We start from the raw sequence: 19,986 nt of genomic DNA, 5'->3' as shown, positions 1-19,986 counted from the left end.
TATGTGTGCGCTTGCTTTGATTTTCAGGGTGTCTGCTTGGGTGGAGTTAATGTATTTGTTTGTAGTACAGATGTCACCGCCTTTTCGCACGGTTGTGAACAATAAAACGCGCGCCACCATACATTGTTGTTGATATGTGAAACGTTAGCTCGTGTTAGCCAAATTTCAATGCATCATGGTGAAGTGAGGGTTCGCTCTGACAGCTGGCAACGACATGTGAGCCACGGCTCTGAATTTTCCCTCAACAGACGATATTTTAGCTTTTATGACCTTAACGCTACGTGTCGATATTTGTTTATGGTGAGAGAGGGCAGGTAACGTTAGTGGGTGTTGCTAGCTAACCTAACGTTAACTTAAGCTAACGTTAGCTGCTCGAGGTGTGGGCTTGGTGTAACAAGCAAGTCGTTAAAAGGGTTGAGCTAAAGTTTGGACTTGGTTATAGCAAATGTTTAACAGCACAGAAATGACTCTGCCACCCGAGTGGGACGACGATGAACGGATGAATTTCATGTTCTCGGACTTCAGTGAGAACCGAGATGTCAACACGACGGACTGGGACAGTAAGATGGACTTCTGGACGGCTCTGATGTTAAAAGTCTGCAGGGACCGAGGCACCGTGTGTGTCAGTCTGCAGGAGCTGAATAAAGCCTTTAGGAGGAAAGAAAAATCACCGCTGGGTTTGGCGACTGTCATCCAGTCCATGGCCAGGTAACTCTTATTACTGTGTCAGTCACCGCTGACTGTCATTGTCTCTCTGGCTCAGTATAGTTATTGTCTTTATTTTGACTTCTGCCAGATGTGGGAAGATCCAGAGGGAGTCAGAGTTTGCAGCCAATGTGGACTGTGGCTGGCTGTCCTGGGGTGTTGGTCTGCTGCTGGTTAAACCTCTGAAATGGACCTTTTCCACTCTTCTGGGAAGCAGCCGGGTGCCTTTGGAGGAGTCCTTTGTTGTCATTGAACTAGTGAAGGTTTGCTTAACTCAGTTTATTCCGATGTGATTCAGAAACACTGCAACACAATATTGTTACAATGCGTGAGACACCATGATTTTGCATTTTTTTTGTTATACTTATTTCAGTAATATGCTGTGCATCACATTTATCTGAATTTTTCCGTATGTAATCTCCATACAGGTTTGTTACATAGGTCCAGTACAACTCTTTGATATAATGACCTAAATTGAGCATAGTATGCATCTGAATAAGAACTGGAACATTCTGTACTGCCATGGGTACTTTGGACACAGGTCAACTTGCAACCATGCTGGATGGTTTCACTTTCCCTATCTGTGGTTGTAAAATTCTGCAATGAAGGTTACCATGGCAGATGCTAGATATAAAGTTGGTTATCTTTTCATTTCCAGGAGAAAGCAGCAGAATTACTCAGGGTGTACCGGAGCAGTGAATTTGCAAGCCGCTCCATCCTGTCATTTCAAGAGCTCCTTACTCTTTCTTCTGATGTCTGTGCTGATGAGAGCACCCTGTGCATGGCTCTCCTGCAGCTGCAGAGGGACAAGCAAGTAACGGTTTCATTGCACGAGGGCGAGAAGGTAAACAAAGAGCTCATTCACAGCCCTGAGAGACATCTTTTGCAAGTTACCTTTCACCTGTCTTTCTATCTTTCATCTGTCTTCATGTGTCTTGTTTACAGATTGTCAAGTTTTGTCAAGATGGGCAAGATCACGTTTCACCAGTCAGCGATGTGGATATGGGCATCTATCAGCTGCAGCGCAGTGAGAAGCTGCTGGGAGAGCGGGTGGAGAAACTAAGTCTTGAGGCTGACAAGTACAGTAACTCAAATATGATTTTAAAGTAGAAGTAGTAGTATTTGTGATTGATTGCTGACAAAGAAGTGTACTGGTATGTGACTTTCGTTCCAGTCGTGAAATAACCAGTACTATGTGTGCCGCTTGATGCTTTGGCCATCTTTTTCTCCAGGGATTGGACTAATAGTCAGATTATCTGCACTGCACTTAAATGGTTCTGAAAGTCAGACTTTGTTGTGATTATTGCTATAACTTTGCATAATCTAACTGCAGGTGCAAAGAGGAAGCAAGGGTGTTGCTCCGGGAAGGCAAGAAATCACAGGTACTAATAATATTTAAAGGAACAGTTTGTAAGATTTAGGGGTAGGGTAGTGGCATGTGGTGATGAGAATTGCAGATTGCAACCATCTGAAACTTCTCCTGGTCAGGATTCCTTCAGTATTCATTGTTAAAGAGGTTTTTACCTCAAAATCAAACATAGAGGTCTCTTTCTCTTCAAAACAAACAGACCATTTAAAAACACTGAATAAAGCAGTTACACATTAAATAAATCAGTGTTTTTCCAACACTTTCATCACTGAGGGCCTGCTTACTACAGCAGCCAATGACCTCAGGTGATTATACATTTAATAAAACATACATATTATATATTCCATTTCTGCCAGTATATCCCCCTAAATCCCACACACTGGACCTTTAACTGAAGGGAATAAAAAACATTTTATTCTGCCTTGCACAACCAAATGTCATTTTCACTGTCTGTCCCGCAGGCTCTGAGGTGTTTAAGAGGCCGCAAAAGGGTCGAAAAGAGAGTAGACAGCTTGTTTGCCAAACTGGAGTCCATCAGAGCAATCCTAGACAGAATAGCCCAGTCACAGACTGATAAGATGGTAAGTGGCAGAATAATCCTCAACACTCTTTCCGTGCAGGTGTCTGTAACGAATTTTGTTGCCAGTCTTAGACATGGGTGCTGAACATGTTTGTAGGTTGTGCAAGCATATCAGGCCGGAGTTTCAGCCCTGAGGCTCTCTCTGAAGGATGTGACTGTGGAACGTGCTGAGAGCCTTGTGGATCAAATCCAGGAGGTACAGTGACTGTTCATTGTCAGACAACAAATTGTATATTGTATTATTTTAATTGAATCTTACACGTAAGCATCTTGATATATCTTTTCTATGTTTTAACCAGTTATGTGACACTCAAGATGAGGTGAACCAAACTATATCCAGTGGTGTGACTGGTGCAGGTATGCTGTACTATTAGTGCCACATCTTTAATACACTGCGTATATCAATATCATGAGATCTAACTTTGTTGTGCTTTTTTTTGTAGATGAAGACATCGATGAGTTGGAGGAGGAACTGAAATATTTGTTGGACGAGTCAAAGCCAGATTTCCCCTCAGGTTTACCTCAAGTTCCAACAAACCGTCTGCGCCCCTCCGAGGAGCTGAGCCGTCCAGGTACTGACCTGCTCAGTACTCTGCCTGCAGTACCTTACCGCCACTTGGATATTAGCACTGAGCAGCTGGAGGACGAGTTAAATCAGTTAACCCTTACAGATTCAGGTTTGCACTTTTTGATGTCTTTTTTTTTCTCCATTGGATTGTAATATAAATGTATTGAATTAACATATGGTCACTTATCTGTTCAGGCTTTCAACAGAAGAAAATGACTTCGCCAGCCAAGAGATTAGAGCCTGCACAATAATGGGAAAACATGGCAAGTTTGAAGCTCTGCATCAACATATCAAACTATCTCTTCAACATTTCTTTGAGTCAGAGTTCATACAAGTAAAATAAAGTACAGAACAACTATATTAGCAATCGCTAAATCATAATTGTAAGAGTTGTAAAATCAATATCAGGATAAAAACAAGGCACTTTCTTTCATTAATAAAAAAAAAATAAAAATGCCTTTTCCATGGAGGCATGCCAAAAAGGATTTTAAAATATTTCTTTTTCTTTTGTAAATTATTTTGATTTTTAACTTGAAAGCTTTTAGATCTGCCCTGCCATGAGGATCTGAAGGATCTCAAGTCAAAGTGAACATTTTCACAGTTAAATATGCTCTTTGGTATGCCACCAGGAAAGCTCTTAATTTTTTTGGTATTTTTTGACAAGAGTGTAAACAAGTATATTTGTTGTTTGTAGTGTGTGTTAATTGATGAACAGTCCTGTAAAGTGTATTAAGTGGCCTTTTCAACTGTAAATGTGAAACTGAAAGTAAAGAGAATATTATGCCAAATGATTTAATCAATAAGTATATTTAGTCTCACTGCAACATACCTGTGATGACTCAGAAGCCTACCCTAAGTGAGTTCAACCAAATATGTTTCTCAAAATAAAATTTATTTTAATCACTTGTCTGTAGTGGTATATAAATGTCAGTGTCAGTCACTGTGTTCGAAGCAGCCCTGAAATGAAGGCAGTGTTACTCTTTGTTTATTCCAGGGGTGACACCACACCTCGTGTGGTTTGGGGAAAAGTCAGGGAGACTTGTAGTCTTATGTAATTTTCAACCTGCCAAGGAGACTCACATCAATGTACCAGAGGCACAGACTGTAGGCAGTTATGCTTTTGAATACAATGGCAAATATGAAACCTGAGTGTCCTGATACAGTAATACAATTAAATTTGCTCATTAAACCTAGAGAGGAATTTTTGCAGTGTATGGATTCAGGTCATCTTAGAGGCTTTAACACACACACACACACACACACACACACACACCTTTAATAGCAAGTCACTATCCATGGTTTATAAAATTAATGTTTGGTAATATGGATTTACAAAAGTAAACAGTATAAACTCATATTTGAATATATCTGATAAAAGAAACCTAAATAGCTAAAGAAGAGCATTTCACTAAAGTATGTACAGAGCTTTGACCACCAGGGGTCACTGTTATTCCTACTAATATTTTTGACTCAACCAGATAATTAACTGCTGGCAATCAGAGGTTCAAGCACAGCCTCTTTATACTTGTATTTTAAAGTATTTACACTACAAAATCTGATTCCACATGTCATAAAGCCAATAGGGTGTAAAAGACACTGTTCTGCTATTGAACTGTGTCTGTGTTTGTGCATAATATCTTTGATTTAAGACTCAATTTGACCAAATGTACACAGTAAAACAATAAAAATGAATCCTGTGTTATTGGGAGTTAAATAAAAACCTGTAAGATGTGTACGTGTAGCAGTGTCAGAACAAAAGGATGAAACATAGAGGCACGATTATATTCGATATCTGAATATTGTAGTGGAAACATTCTTTGGAATAATGAAGGTAAGAAATTCTGATTTATTGATGCTTGCAAAATACACACCAATATACATAATACTGTATCAAGATCCTTAAAGATCTCCAATGTGTTGGTGTCAATTGTACCTTTCCTTAATTGTACCTTTCCTTACTTAAGATTACTTCTTTAGCAATCATTATAATATGTTTGCATAAAGAATGTGTTTTAGTTTTTGAAGGATCTGTAAAGTCCAGCAGTTTTTATAATTAAGTTGTAAATCCTGGTTTGTTAGGCAAGCATGAGGGGCCTTTGTGTGACAGATGTGACCCTTAATTTTCCAGAGTTCATGAAGGAGACCAAAACATTTCCAAACTATTTAATCACTGGGCCTTTCAGTAGCTCCTAGTTTATTTTAAGTTCAGAAAAACATCCACAGATGTAATAATGTATCACTAAATTGCTGGTAGGTACTGGTGGTGGTGTGCCCTATTTTCCATTTACGTCCATCACTCAGCTTTCCCTGTGATGAAAGAGTGACACCCAGTGGCCACATGTTGAACTACATATACATTTGTAGAAAAAGGCTCACTGCTTCTTTCACTGACATTTGTGTTCCAGTATCAGCAGACTCACACTCAGAGCTGCATTAAGTTGTTGTTGCTGGGAGACAACATAATGTTATTAATATGATACTGAATGGTTGCTGTAGATAATCCCTCTCACATAATGGTTCCCTCTGCTGGATTGTCAGCTCTGAAGTGCACTTAAACAAGACACTTCACTTACAACTCATCCAGTGGACCAGCTCAGTGATTCTTACACCCTGATATCAGTAACTACATACACTCTTAGAGGGCATGAGGGGACACTGAATGGTCCTGAACATGGAGTCTGATTATGATGTAAATTATATGCTCTGACCTTTACAATCACCAAGTCTCAATTCAATTTATTTTTGATGTGCTAACAATGTACTTCTTCCCAGGAAAAAAACAAAAAAAAAACAAAGTACACTTAACTTGGCCTTATCTATTTAAATGTAATTATTAGCAGTGTTCTAAAAGTGTTATTTTTGATATACTAACAATATACTTAGTATGCCAATGCTATATCAAGTGCTATGAAAGATATATTAATATAAAGTCAAACATAATTGGTTGTACTATTTCAAGACACCTCCAAGGTTCACTTAAATATAGCCTATTTTTATACAAGTTTCTTTAATTAATGTTGTACTTTTTTAGAAATATACTTTAAATCAACTTTTGTTTTTAAATTACATTTTAAGTGCACTTGAAACTCATTACAAATTCAAATAAATTAAAATGTATTCTCAACACAACTTTTAATTTAATTCTGAATATATTTGGTGTAATAATTGTATTAACATTTATTTTGCAAGCTGATTAATTAATATACTTAAAGTAATACCAACAAAGATGTTCTTAAGTATATTTAAGTGCATCTTAATGGTGTGTCAAAATACTACAGTCAAGTACGCTATTTGTATTCCAGTATGTCTATCATGTCATATACTATATCACTGGTATTTTAAGTACATTGTTTGTACATTGAAAATTGCACACTTCTAGTGTATTAATCATGTGCTTATGTAAATGTACTAAGTATACTTAAATTAGGTGTACGTCAGTATACTTTTCTTTTAAACTTGGGAAACACCTATGGGAGATTTTCAACAGATAGATGTTAGACAGCGCTCTCCACAACCATCATCAAAACAAAAAATAAGGGGAAAAATCTTTTAGCAGAATGCTCTTCACCTCTCCAGTGGACTTCCACAGACTCAGATTCTGCAAAATCTTTGCTGAGGAGCACTGAAGTTGCTCTGAAAGTTCGTAATGGCCCATTATCTTATTACAAAAAATTTGTCACCCATCTGTACGAACAAATACCAAGTAACCAAACCAAAAAAGCATTGCTTTATTGTATTGTTTCATACGTATACTTCAAGGACAAGTGATATTAATGTGAAAAGCAGGTTATTAAGTGATTATAATTACCGTCGTGTTGGTGGTGCTGTAACTACTGTCAATATCTGAGGTGCTTTTGTGTTCTCTATTAAACAATAAATAAAAAAAAAAAAGAATTCATTACAAATGTACAGCCTTTATAAAGTACAGGTAATAATATCACAAAACCCTATTACAGCAGTGTTTTCAAAAATGCCCTTGTATTACAAATAACATCAATCGGTACTGTTTAAGCCAAAACTTAATTCTCTCAATGGCCTTCACTGTCTCTCTCTGAAACACACACACCAATCCCTCTCTCTTTCCCTCTCACGCACACACACACACACACACACACACAAATAAACGGCCATCGTTTCATGCTGCTTTACACACGTACGCCGCTGTTTTTGCAAGCCAACGAAAGAAAGATGAAATTACAGCTCTTTCACCTCTCACCAGTAAATCTCAATTGCACATTATGCAGCTCGTACTTACAGTAATGTTATCATACTGACATCACAAGAAGATGAAAGACATTCGGGGAGTATTAGTTTAATAATTTCAGTTCTATCCTATGCAGCTGCAGACATCTTGTTATATAGTTTGTTGATACTGTATATCCAGACTGTTGTTGAGAAGATGGAGCAGACAGAGATATGTAAAGATAACTATGAGCCATGACTACACTACACAGCTTGTGTATGGTTGATCTGGTCGAGCAGGCACTGATGCAGATATTTGGCTGAGAGTTTGTTGTATGCACCACATAAGACAGGATGAAGAGAAAGTCTAAGCAAAAAGTCAAGATGTGTATAATACAAGATCTCATTGGGTGTAAATAAGAAACATTTGGCATGCTTTATAGTAGTCCTTTTTTAAATGTATATCAAGAAAAAGTCTTTATGGAATACCATGAACAAAATTATAATTTTGTACTTTTTAAATATTGCAGTGTTGCGTCAAAAGCAGGCTACACAGTGGGTCAGGCTCCATCCTGCTCTTGCAGTGTGTATACAGTAGATGTGTGTTTATGTGCATGTTAGCATTGCAGTGTTAAACTGTCCTGTCGGTTCCAGAGCGCTTCCGCACGACCTTCTCCTCGTTGACCTGGTCCACTGCCAGTGTCTCCAGCTCTGCTTGCGGTGGGGCCAGGGGAGGGGTGCCATGTGGGATGCGGTGTGCCACGCCCACATGAGCCCTGTACTGACGGTCCCGAGCGGGGCTGTGACGAGGGCTGGCCGTAGCACCCAGTGGAACGACTGGGCGCTCAGAGGCAATAGGAGGGATAACAGCGGGTCGTTCTCGCACTACCTGCGGTTCGGGTGAGTCTCTCCCAGCCTGCAGGAAGGGTGTGGGGTCGGGCATGGCGTCTACTGTCTCCCGCAGAACCAGCCGCCTACCGTCCGGGCCGAGCCGATACACCTCTGTCAGTTCTGGGTGAAGAGGCTGGGAGAGACTCTTCTTCATGCGACGCCGTGGGGTTTCAGGCTGCCTGTCCTTTGCTGGCGGAGGCGTGGGCTTGTATGACGTGACTGGACTGACGTTAGGGCTGGCCTCAGACGAACTACCAGCTAACAGCTTCTTCTTGGTGGCATGAAGCTGTGAGGTAAGGTAAGCAATAGTGCTTGCTCTCTGCTCCAGCTCCCCGGACAAAACAGCCAGCTTGTGGCTCTTCATCTTGAGCTCCTCCAGGTACTTCTTCTCCCTCTCCTTGATGGTGTTTTCCAGGACTGAGATCATGGCGTTCTTCTGCTCAAGGTCCCTGAGCAGTTCTGTGTTCTCCTCCTCCTTCTTCTTCAGCTGTGCCTCCAGCTCCTCACACCTGCGTTGCAGCTCCTTGCAACGGATCTCACTGCTGTCTACACACACACACACACAACAAAAAACTGTTAAACAGCAGCTCTGACATGTGTGCACATATGCATACATGTAATAAACAGCAAACATAAGTACACATATACAGGGTTTCTGCAGGTGTCAGACTCTTACATGTAATGCTTTTAAGGCCTTTTCAGATAATTTTTTACTAAATTTCTGACAGATTTTTGGACAAATCATCTCTTTTTTTATTCAAACACTGCAGCTAAGTATAAACATGAGTATATATGTGATCCCGGGCAAAGGTAGGTTTTATGTAGCGAGTATGAACCATACACTGTAAAAATAATAGGCATAGCTATCGTGAAGTCACCCATTGGTTTGTGGACTGCCGTGTTGAGGCCTAAAATTTGGCATTTTAACTGTTGCCATCTCAGTTTTTTGGAGTCAGAAGAGACCATATTTGGGCGAGAGGCTGGCACTGTGAAGGAGCGAGGGGTGGATCTAACTGAGAAGCCCCAAACACTATCTGCAGAAAGCCTGTCATTCAAAGTGGCCCACCCTTAATTATGCTTAACTTTAAGCCATAATTAAATGTAAATGGTAGCGTTATATGAAAATTCACCCCCTGTACAGTTGTTTTGACAGGGGAAATTAGCTATGGAGACCAAAACCATTTTGTACTATGCTGTAAACATATTCATTTCTGCTGTAAAGTTGGGCATTTTACCATGGGGATCCACGGGGACTGACTGGCTTCCAGAGCCAGCCTCAAGTGGCCATTCAAAGAACTGCAGTTTTTGGCACTTCCATGTTTGTTCCATTTATCAGCCCCAGAAGTTGCCGCCTGGTATAAACAAGCTGTAACCTCCAAGGCTCATTTTATGAAAGCCCCAAATTATGCATATTTATTGAGAGCTAAACTGTCTGAGAGGCGTCGCTGCAATCTGTGAATCAGATCCACCCTTTGCTCCTCTGTAACTCTACCCTCTCGTCCAAACATGGTCACTTCTGGGTCCAAAAAACCAAGATAGTGACTGCTGAAATAGCCCAGTTTCCACCAAACACTTTCGGTATGGTACCTTTGGAACCAAAAGTAACCCTTCAGGCATGATACCTAGACCCTTGTGTTTCCACCGCAAACAATGCCCTTTCATGTGGGCACTGTATTTCCTCATTACTGGTGACACAGTGGGTAGTCTGCACTTTGTTTATTGTCCACAGAACGGAGTTACACACTGACATTTTCAGAACAAAATAGAACAGGCTGCAGTGAGAGTCTCTCTCCATGGGGTATTTAAGATTAGTAGGTTTGTGCATTTAGTCCTTTTCAGGCAAGCTTGGGGGTTTAGTGTTGCTGGAGCACACAGGAACAATGCTCTGTGGCGCTTTCTTTTCTCCAAGTGAGGATTAGGATATATGCAGTTCACGTAATCCGGTCGAAATTAATATATATAAAAACACTTGAAGATCCACTCATTACTAAAAGTGTATGTCATACAGAAACTCAAGTAATAGTCTCAGTTGTCGTATGTAATATGTAAGGTAAGGTAAGGTAAGATTCACGTCGTCAACTCGTGCATTGAGTAACATTACAAGTTAACGTTCCACCTTAGAAGTTGCCGGCAGTCGGCCCTGTGAAAGAAGTTATTTTTTTCCACAGACTCCAGCTGCTGCAAAAGGCAGCAAAACATCCTTAAACATTATAGCTACAGTTTACAAAACTCTCCACGGTATAAATAGAGGTTACATAAGCCTCAAAACCAGCCACAACTCGGCCCTGAGCAGAGTGACTGTCTGCTATTGACCAATCAACAGACTGCAGTGTTCACAGCTCCACCTTTTAGTACCAGATCTGTGCGCTAGGTATACAACAGAGGGGGGACCAAATATAGGGATGGTACAGAACGGTTCCATTGGCACCATCCACAACTTTTTGCAGTGGAAACGGAAAAAAAGCGTACCTAACTGAACTGAACTGTGCTGTACCGTACCGTATTGCTCGGTGGAAACAGGGCTAATGCCCAACTCAAGGCTTCAAAATGTCAGTCCACAAACCAGTGGGTGACATTATGGTAGCTACGTCCGTTATGATATGCAGTCTGTAGGTATAAACTGAAAAGACAGCTTTAGGTTCAGTGGCAGATTTACAGATTTGTATCCTAAGAAATGTGGACTTTTACACACACAGCACGGTGGTACAGTGGTTAGCACTGTTGTCTCACAACAAGAGAGTTCTGGGTTCAAGCCGGCTGGGGCCCTTCTGTATAGAGTCTGCATGTACTCCCTGTGTCAGTGTGGGTTTTCTCTGGGGCTTTCTGGATGTCTCCCACAGTCCAAAGACATGCAGGTTAGATTTACTAGTGACTCTAAATTGCCCCTAGGTGTGAATGTGAGTGTGAATAGTTGCCTGTCTTTATGTCTTAGCCCTGTGATAGTCTGGTGTACTGTCCAGGGTGTACCCTGACTCTCGCCCAATGCTGGCTGGGATAGGCTCCAGCCCCCCCGTGACCCTTGAGCGGTCATTCATAATGAATGAAATTTAAATTTCAGACTATATAATGACTTTAAGGCCAAATAATAATAACACTGAATTTAGGACATTTTAAGACTTTAGACTGGATATAGAAGTGCACACAAGAAAAACCCAGAGACCAGAGACAATCATATCCCCAGACTGGGCCGATCATTACTACATTAAGCGCAGACACTGACTATGGACAGTCTGCCAGCTGACAGTATGATCCTATGGAGACTCATCTGCAGTGGGCAAAAAGCTCCAGTCTCACGTTTCAGCTCTGGCAGGCAGAGAGGGTACTGCTTTCCTCCGACCTTGATCAATGTGCCGCCACCCTGCCCCGCCCAGTTACAGCCCATACAGCCATGTTTGTATATGTGCAAAAACCATAGAATAAAATACAATTGCATATTATGTGTATAAATGTGTGTATATCACAAAGTGCAAGTTTTCAATGCCCAGTTTACATATACATTTCCTACATTCAGTCTCCTCTCAAATACAGGGATGGTTATAAAGATGCTTTCCCTTCATTTTTGAAGGGGGGCTGGTAAATTTTCACCCCAGTCGGAGCAGCTGAGCCCTGCTGCACTAAGCAGGTTGCAGGCTGTCCATTAGTGCTGTGACAGATAATCTCATTTCCTGCACTCCAATCTCTGAGATGTCCCATGCTAACATGATAGTGCCTCTAACTGGAGGCCCTAATGATATTGCTCAGATCTGGGCCAGCCATGTTAAAAAACCCGGAACCCACAGAGATCCCGGTGAGACGCAACATGCTTCCTGTTCAGTTACATATATCCATGTGGTCATCAGAAGCATGTAAATAAATTAAACTGCATGCAGCCTGCCTGGGGCCTCCCCGACTGTACTCTGCTGTACTTCAAGCCAGTGTGGAGACAGTGGAGCTGGGCCTGAATCAGACCAGTGTTGTGACTCCATGTCTTGGCCATGGTAACGCGGGGGGAGGGGCAGTTGGCAATGAAATGTGGGAGCGCTCATGAGCAGCAGGGAGTCCAACATTGCAATGCTTCCTGGGTAGGACTTTTGTTACCAGGAAACAGGCAGAGCCCCCTGTTCTCAGGCCTGTCCACTGACCTCTTTTCCAGCAGAACACACAGATTTATAGTCTCGACTGTTGTTGAGTTTTGTCTGCTGCTGCGCACTTTCACAATTTGAATCATTTGTTTAACACCAAAACTGTACGCTGACATATAACTAGAAATAATATCAGTATAAAACCAGGTGGAAACGACTTGTTACAGGTACTTCTATGTCAAGCTAAGTTGACAACAGCAAACAGTGATGGTAAATAAGGACACTAGACACTGACTGTCTGTGCTGATATGCGTGTGTACTATACAGTACGATAGAGGCTTACCTGAAGGATCAGAGCTTCTCACAGTGAGCTCGTATGTCAGATCTGTGAAAAAAGAAGAGGGTTAACTTACTTACATGTCTGCGTCACATGAGGTTGCAAAAGGACAGCTATCAAAAGGCACACCCCTCACACAGACTAACTAGCAGCACTGTGTGTTCGGGGAAGACATGACAGTGCTTTCCACATGGCGGAGTATTCATTTAACAGGATTAGTGAGAGTTCCACATCAGCTTTGTTTACAAGTTAGCCGGGGATATGGGAAATGAGGGGTATAGCATACAGTGTCCTGTTTTCCTGGGTGATCATCTTTATATCCTCCCTTTGTGAGGGAGTATATCTATTACTGGCGGTATGCTCAATACAGGTTCGTAGCACTACAGTGCAGGGTGTACTCACTAATGCTTGAGTGCATTTTCCATAAGTCATCATATTCTTTCTAAAAGGTTTAATAGTGGCACCACAGTATCTTGTTGACTTTTGGTCTCAAATATCCTTTCAGGTTATACATCTGTCCCAGCTATAAATTCAAGGATACTGTGATCATTATTGTGATTTACAGTTTGCTCTGCTGTTTTCAAGTATCCCATCTCTTCTCTAAGGCATCCTTTAATGTGCTGGTTTTATCCCGCAGCATGAGGAGAAGAGAGGTGGCTACTTGTGGCCATGCTCACCTGTGCATTGCTGTTGTAATCTGCGGATCTCTGCGTGAAGCCCCTTCAGCGTGTTCGCATGGTCCTGCTGGAGGAAGAGCAGGTTTTTCTGTGCGCTGTGCAGCTGATTTTCCAGTGTGACATTTGCTGACGCCATGGCTGATTATGTTCAGACACACACTGGCCTTGCAACCTGCAGACACAGGTGACAGAAAATAAGGAGAGACAAAGAGAGAAAAGGAAAGAGAATAAGAAGAGAACAAACAAAAGCAAATGCATCTAGTAAACATGCCGTTCATTCTCACCCGTTTGTCTATAAACATCTGGGTTTTGGGATGTGCTCCAGCTTTGCTCTGTCTGCCAACTGGCCAAGACAACCTGCTTTAGATGACAGATCAAACTAATCACTAATGGATAATACCATCAAACCCATTCGCAATCGAGGCCATTTGGCACTTTAACTGACTAGGCAAGTGTGAAAATTGTAACCTTGTTTGTTGACTAAAAAAGAGCAGTAAACATACTGAGGAAAAAGTTAGAATGCTCTTTCACTAATTTGCAGATCAGGTGTGTGGGCTATTATCATCATTAATAAGGCTGGGTCAACACTACAGTGAGACTGTAGCAGAGAAAGGCTGAGCAACCATAAATAGGCACACTCCAATTTTGCTTGCTGTAATTATTGACCAATCACTGATATGAAACTATTGATCGGGAATCTGAGAGTGAGCAGTGTGAGCCTTGAAAAAGTCAGACATCTGAAAGGTAGCACTAATCTAATATATGCTCATTTTATCTACACTGTATATACAGTAATCTTATTAGGACATATAATGCAAATACCCTTCCTTAGCCAAAAAAGACGGGTAACAAAATAAAGTTCAATTCTTTTGGAATAAAAGTAGTAAATTAGAAAAGTATACAAGCTCTTAACTTGTGTAAATAAATACAGATGACATGATTGACATCTCTTTCTGCTAGAAAGTTTTCTCTTCTGAGTGAATACCATGATGATTAACAAAAAATAAAAATGAAATCAAAGCTGAACACAGTGAGAGACATCTTAATGACACTGGGTGTGGCATCAGCGCCGCCAGTCTCATACAAGCCTCTTATTTCCCTGCTTTAGCCCACCTTCCACCTCCCTCCCTTCACTGGATGTCCTTGTTTCCAGAGCCAAGCCAGAGAGAGAGAGAGAGAGAGAGAGAGAGAGAGAGAGAGAGGAGAGAGAGAAACCATCACTCAATCCCAACATCTCCACCCTCTGCCAGACTGTACTGAGCTGAGAGTTGAGAGCACATTGATCCATGCAATACCCCTCCTGAGTGCAGAGAAAGCCTCTCCCTGCATACATAAGTGTGCTTCAATAAAACATCCCAGAGCTTCTCGCTCTTACATCATCAGCCCGCTTACATGAATTATATATCCCATGACACCTTGCTGGACACACTTCCCAGTTTCAACAGTCTTCTGTGTTTATTTCATGGCTTACAGAGCAAAATGAACGCATGTGAAAACACAGACTGGTAATCACAAATAGAGCCACTGGTGTATCATAAAGGCTGAAGAGATAATCTATTATTGATGAGTAATGTGGAGTCCTTCCGATAAACCCTGCGCAGCAAGCATATCTCTCATCCCAGCTCTTTCCTAGAATAGCTTGGACAGCCTTCCATTAGCAAAGGCATGACCTCACCTCAAAACATGGCTCATGCCATAATGAGGAAGTGACAGTGGTACAAAGGAGTACAGAACTTCAGTGAATTGGAAAGAGACAAAGTTTGTCTTCTTTGTCCAGAGACAGTGTGGGGTGTAAATGCATATCCATCTGTTACTCTCTGTTTTTAAAGATTATTGTCAGACCAATATGATGTGCCTGTCAACTTTCCATTCTCTTCCTAGTACACAAACCAGTATTTCCTCATACAGAGAACATAAATAATCAATGAACTGCAGCAGCATGAAACATTAGCTAGTAGCTACCAGCCTTAGCCTAAACAGGAGCTCAGCAGCCACTGGTCTTCCTGTTATGAAGCTGTTTATTTGCACACAGATGTGCATACTTCATCCTTGGTTTTGACAATGTGGACTACTGCTATTCCTGCATGTCTTCTTTAATTTTGTTGCTACTATACTGTGGCAAACTGCTTCAGTAATAATCAACCTGTTCCTACCTAGCGCATGTTCATGTTTAAGGAAAGTTTAACATCTAAACACCTACCACATAAAAAAATGTCATACAGATAATCAACTGAAGATAAGCCAGTATAACCATTAAGAGCAGTGCCTACAGAACATAAGCTACGTGGTACCCGGCCGGGATACTTTCCACGGCACTTTCAATTTCAGCACCTGCATTGCGGACAGCACCCCAAACCCACATTTCACATCAAACCGCTGCTGGTCCTGGCAGTTGCTGCCAGAGGATCATTAACTCCACAAACCTTATTGTCACCAGACATCGGTATCATTCAGGACATGACCTTCTTTATCATTATCAAACAAAACGTTAATGGCCGTAATCCAGGGGCTTGCATGCCAACATCTCACTTTCCTGGTTTATGACCTGATTTACTGTAGGATGCCATCACTGCATCTCCTACGGTCATCACAAAGGCTGCCCTTGCAGCTAACGTTGTGTACTGCAGCTGTCCAGGGAGGAGCTGTCCAGTTTCAAGACACGAAAACAAGCTAGCACCACTACGTGCTATTCTCTATTGAATGGGGACAACGTCACACCAAACCCCCTTTACAATCCCTCACACAACTAATACTCTGCTTTACACAAAAGGAAATGCGCCAGTCCTAGAATATAAACAATGTTGTTTGGCATTGTGGAGGTGTGCTGGTAAATTCGGCTTACACTGTATCTACCAAACTGGCGTTATTTTTCATTAAAAGTCCGGTGGTTAGCAACATTGGGTACATACGTAGTAGCAGGTGCCACCCTTTCATTCAACGACTTCATGTTTCTGATGATAAAACAACAGACGTAACAGGCAAAGTCTTTATAAGGGTTGAAATGTCAATTAAGTCAACCTGCTTAGATAAATGCCGACCGAAAATGGCCGTTAAAATACGCAAAATAAGCTATACGTTCGCCATGAGCAAAGTGATATAAAATACAGGAATTTTTAAAAATGTATTTGAATGAAACAGTCTCTCCATACAGAGGAAACACGTATGAGGCTTTAATTATGCTAGCCTAGCTCAACAGCTAACGAGGCTACAGCAGCACATCATCTTATGGAGAGCTTACCTTATGGCTAAAAATACGCGGCCGTCGAGTATGTTGTAAAAGGTTGTGAATTGTCGTTGAACAGACCAGCCTCACCGGCTAAGAGCGTACTGGCTTGCGGGACATGTCGGTGATGCTGTCAGGGACTCGCCTCGGTCGGGTGAGAGGGGAGGGTGGCTGTGTCAGTTTCCTATCATCTCCCAGAGCTACTAGACAAAATAAAGCGATGCATCATGGGAAACCAAGGGAAATTAAATCTGGCCTAAAGACACTGAACAGCAGTTATTTATAATCCTGACATTTAACAGTAGCAATTAGAAATACCACCTGGATTTAAGAAAAGTACAACATAAACACTTGTCTTACTAACCTTTTTTGACCTGATATGTTGAAGTAGCGGTTGTCAGGGACGTGCTAACGTTGTTAGTCACCAGCGTCATCACCATAGCAACAGAATATGTCACCTGTTCAACAGTGATGCATTCACGCCCTCTAGTGTCAGAACTAGGATAAAGCATTACAGTAATAAGTCATATCTATCTGATAATTTCTCAGCACTTACTACACTGTGTTTAGGTGTCAGATTTAATGTCCATCATGTGTCAAACTGCCAGAATGAAATAAGTTGATGAAAACAGATTAAATCTGTTGGACATAGTGCAGCTGGTGGACAGCAGAGGGGAGTGTTGCCCTTCAGTGGCACATTAGGGATACTACAACAGCATAGTGTCGTCACTTATTCATATGCTACTCTATTTTCATATAGGTTATTTTAACAGATCTTACAGTGATTGGTCTTATTATGTCCATTTAGTGTAATTTGAATTTATGCATATTACAAATTCATCTATTGTTGTTAGGGAATGACAAACATGAGTCTGAGCTTAAAGCAGATTTTTTTTCTTTTATAATCAAAAAATTAGACATTTAGCAACACATGTCAGTAGATGTCTGTATTATATAATAGCCAAATGCAGAGTTCTCAGCCAAAGGTTCCAGGACCCCCAGGGGTCATTGAGGGAATTCCAGGGGGTCCCCAGAAAAATGACAATAGAAGTGAGCCCAGTGTGAGTAAGAGTCATATGATTGACTATTCTGATCATCAGTTTCACTTCCCCCACAGTTATCTTCTCAAGTGGTCTTAATTATATCTAACAACCGAAATCTTTTCAGATGGAGGTCCCTGAAGCAAAATCTTATCAAATGGAAGTCTATGATACTTATGCGGATCAATTTAGGGGTCCATGACATGAAAAAGGTTGAGAACCACTGGCCAGAAGTTCAGTTTGCCATTTGATCTCTTTTGTCTACAAATTTGTTTGACTCCTTCAGCATTCTTGTGCACGCTGCAGCAGTGTGGGGTTAGATGGTAGGTAAATAATGCACACCCAGTGTGACTATTAAAGTGGATATGCACAAGTTGAATTGGCAATGACTTTGTTTATGCCAGATGCCAGACTGCAAACACGTGCTAGTGTGGGCTTATCAGCTGACAGATGTTAAAAAATATGTCATGTGAAATTTCCTTTTGAGAAATTATGTAGCTTGTTTTTTTTAACCGTTTGTCAGTGAGGAACATAAGTGTGTGCAGTTAATGAATAAACCAGAGGTTAATAAATGAACAACCTTATCAAACACAACCTTGTGGCCAACAGCATCAGCATCAAAGTGCGTTTGCCAAATTTAGGTGTGGTGTTGCTTCCTTAGCAGGAGAAACATGTGGAAACAGGTAAATATCCCAGCTGATAATTAATCCATTAACTCCAGATTTCCACTGTTTTTTTTACACTATAATGTATGTTTGATGGTACTCCAGCAAATATATTTGTTTCATTTTCCAGTGTTCTTGTGTGTGTATGATCACAGCATATTTTGTTTGGACCTTCCAGGCAGCCCTTATATTTTTGTTTATATGGGTCTGACCCTGAGTGACACATTAATAAAGTTTATTCTATTTCAATCTTCACCTCCAGATTTTCTTTACTCAATTTATTTTGGTATTTAAATGGCCTATTTGTTAGAATTTATTCAGTAAATTGTGCCATTTAATGCTCCACATGTGGCCCCATTCCAGAGGTTTCATTAAACTTTATCTAATCTCAAATGATACCAGCACTCTTGACTCTGAGTCTGAGGCATGAAACTTGGGAAACAGTAGCCTTTTCATACCGACTCATAATATCCCCTTAAATTATTTCTGGCAAGAGAAATTCCTCAGTGGCATAGCTACTGCGTAAAATGATACAAACCAAAAACAAAAGCATCAGTTTTCATTCCCAACCTAAGACAGAGTCTCATGTGCAAAAAGAAAATATTTCGTGGAATAAATGGAATTATTGTCCACCTCCAGAAATGTTATTTTTCGGAAGCAGCCTTTAATCTCTCCTCGGTTCTGGCATGTTTGTGATAGGGATTAAATTCTTCTCATTTCTTTATTTTTAGTGTTCCTGGCACGCTTCCCAGCTGCCTGCAGAAAGCAACTGGTGGAGGAGAAGGTAAGTTATCCTCGTCCCAGGAAATCGAGGTGAAAAATAATTCCCCAGCTGAGACCCCTACCTTCCTTGTGATTTGTTTTACTTACACACTGCTCGAGCTCTCCATATATCATAACAGGTAGTAAAGTAGCTCAACGAGAGAAACCAACCAAATAAAACAAGCAGGATTGACTTTGGACTCCTGCTGTGACTCTAACCAGCTTACAGTCGTTGTTTTTTTTGCCTTTGCCTACGGGTCATCCGGTGCTGGGAAGGATCCAGCTGAGAAATGTCCTTCATATAAACCGGCCAAAGCCTCTGTCCCACCTGAGGTGTGCACAGGGGGATTTCCTCTAACAAGGCTCAAGGTTCAGCTTTGTTGTCATTATACAATACAGGATTACTCCACACACAGAGAGGGCATAAACAACGGTTTGAATATTTTATATTTGTATAATATAAAACATAACATTGGTTACAAAACAGAACAAGAATAGCACAAGCAGGATATACAGTTACATATATACAATCATATATATTTACATACATAAGTATGTTTATATATACACACATGCATATACTTATACAAAAACCTGAGGTAGTATGTGGGAATGAGGGTAGTCCAAAGGAAATGATATGGTAATGTGCATAAAAAGACCAGCAAGACCAGACTAACACTCTGGCAGGCCTCATAAATGTGTCTGTGATTTACAGCCAGGTGCGTCTGTAGATTGATACTCTGTTTCATGAAGAAAGCGAGGAAATACATTCTTTCAAACAGCCATGCACTCAGAAATGTTCCAAGTGATGCCATACAGACGGTGGCGAGGGTGCTGGACACGGGCCCAAAACGTCATATGTTATACTGCTGGAAAAGTAATAAGAGCGAACTATTACGCTTTTGTTACAACTTCTGGGCATCAGT

The 19,986-nt window shown here is 41.0% G+C and overlaps 2 protein-coding genes across 3 annotated transcripts; one reads left to right on the top strand and one right to left on the bottom strand.

Moving 5' to 3' along the window:
- The first annotated feature begins 127 nt into the window (after positions 1 to 127).
- chmp7 (charged multivesicular body protein 7) lies at positions 128 to 4,125 on the top strand. The gene is made up of 10 exons (XM_033620161.2): positions 128 to 708; positions 797 to 968; positions 1,364 to 1,549; positions 1,651 to 1,784; positions 2,039 to 2,087; positions 2,536 to 2,655; positions 2,752 to 2,850; positions 2,954 to 3,011; positions 3,098 to 3,331; positions 3,418 to 4,125. The coding sequence occupies exons 1-10, from the start codon at positions 446 to 448 to the stop codon at positions 3,471 to 3,473; spliced, it is 1,371 nt and encodes a 456-aa protein (XP_033476052.2). The 5' UTR covers positions 128 to 445; the 3' UTR covers positions 3,474 to 4,125.
- Positions 4,126 to 6,926: 2,801 nt separating this feature from the next.
- On the bottom strand, positions 6,927 to 16,749 carry ccdc92 (coiled-coil domain containing 92). 2 transcript variants are annotated; one of them, XM_033620163.2, is made up of 5 exons: positions 16,609 to 16,741; positions 13,655 to 13,730; positions 13,371 to 13,542; positions 12,700 to 12,741; positions 6,927 to 8,841 (listed from the first exon to the last, which is right to left on the bottom strand). In XM_033620163.2, the coding sequence occupies exons 3-5, from the start codon at positions 13,504 to 13,506 to the stop codon at positions 8,036 to 8,038; spliced, it is 984 nt and encodes a 327-aa protein (XP_033476054.1). In that variant the 5' UTR covers positions 13,507 to 13,542; positions 13,655 to 13,730; positions 16,609 to 16,741; the 3' UTR covers positions 6,927 to 8,035. The 2 variants fall into 2 exon arrangements, with proteins under 2 accessions (XP_033476054.1, XP_033476053.1); XM_033620162.2 differs by lacking the exon at positions 13,655 to 13,730 and having other exon boundaries at positions 16,609 to 16,749.
- Between the last annotated feature and the right edge of the window lie 3,237 nt (positions 16,750 to 19,986).

This window comes from Epinephelus lanceolatus, chromosome 9, assembly GCF_041903045.1.
Source record: "Epinephelus lanceolatus isolate andai-2023 chromosome 9, ASM4190304v1, whole genome shotgun sequence".
NCBI lineage: Eukaryota > Metazoa > Chordata > Actinopteri > Perciformes > Serranidae > Epinephelus > Epinephelus lanceolatus.
The sequence above is the reverse complement of the archived record's forward strand: the minus strand, read 5'-3'. Positions and strand labels throughout refer to the sequence as shown.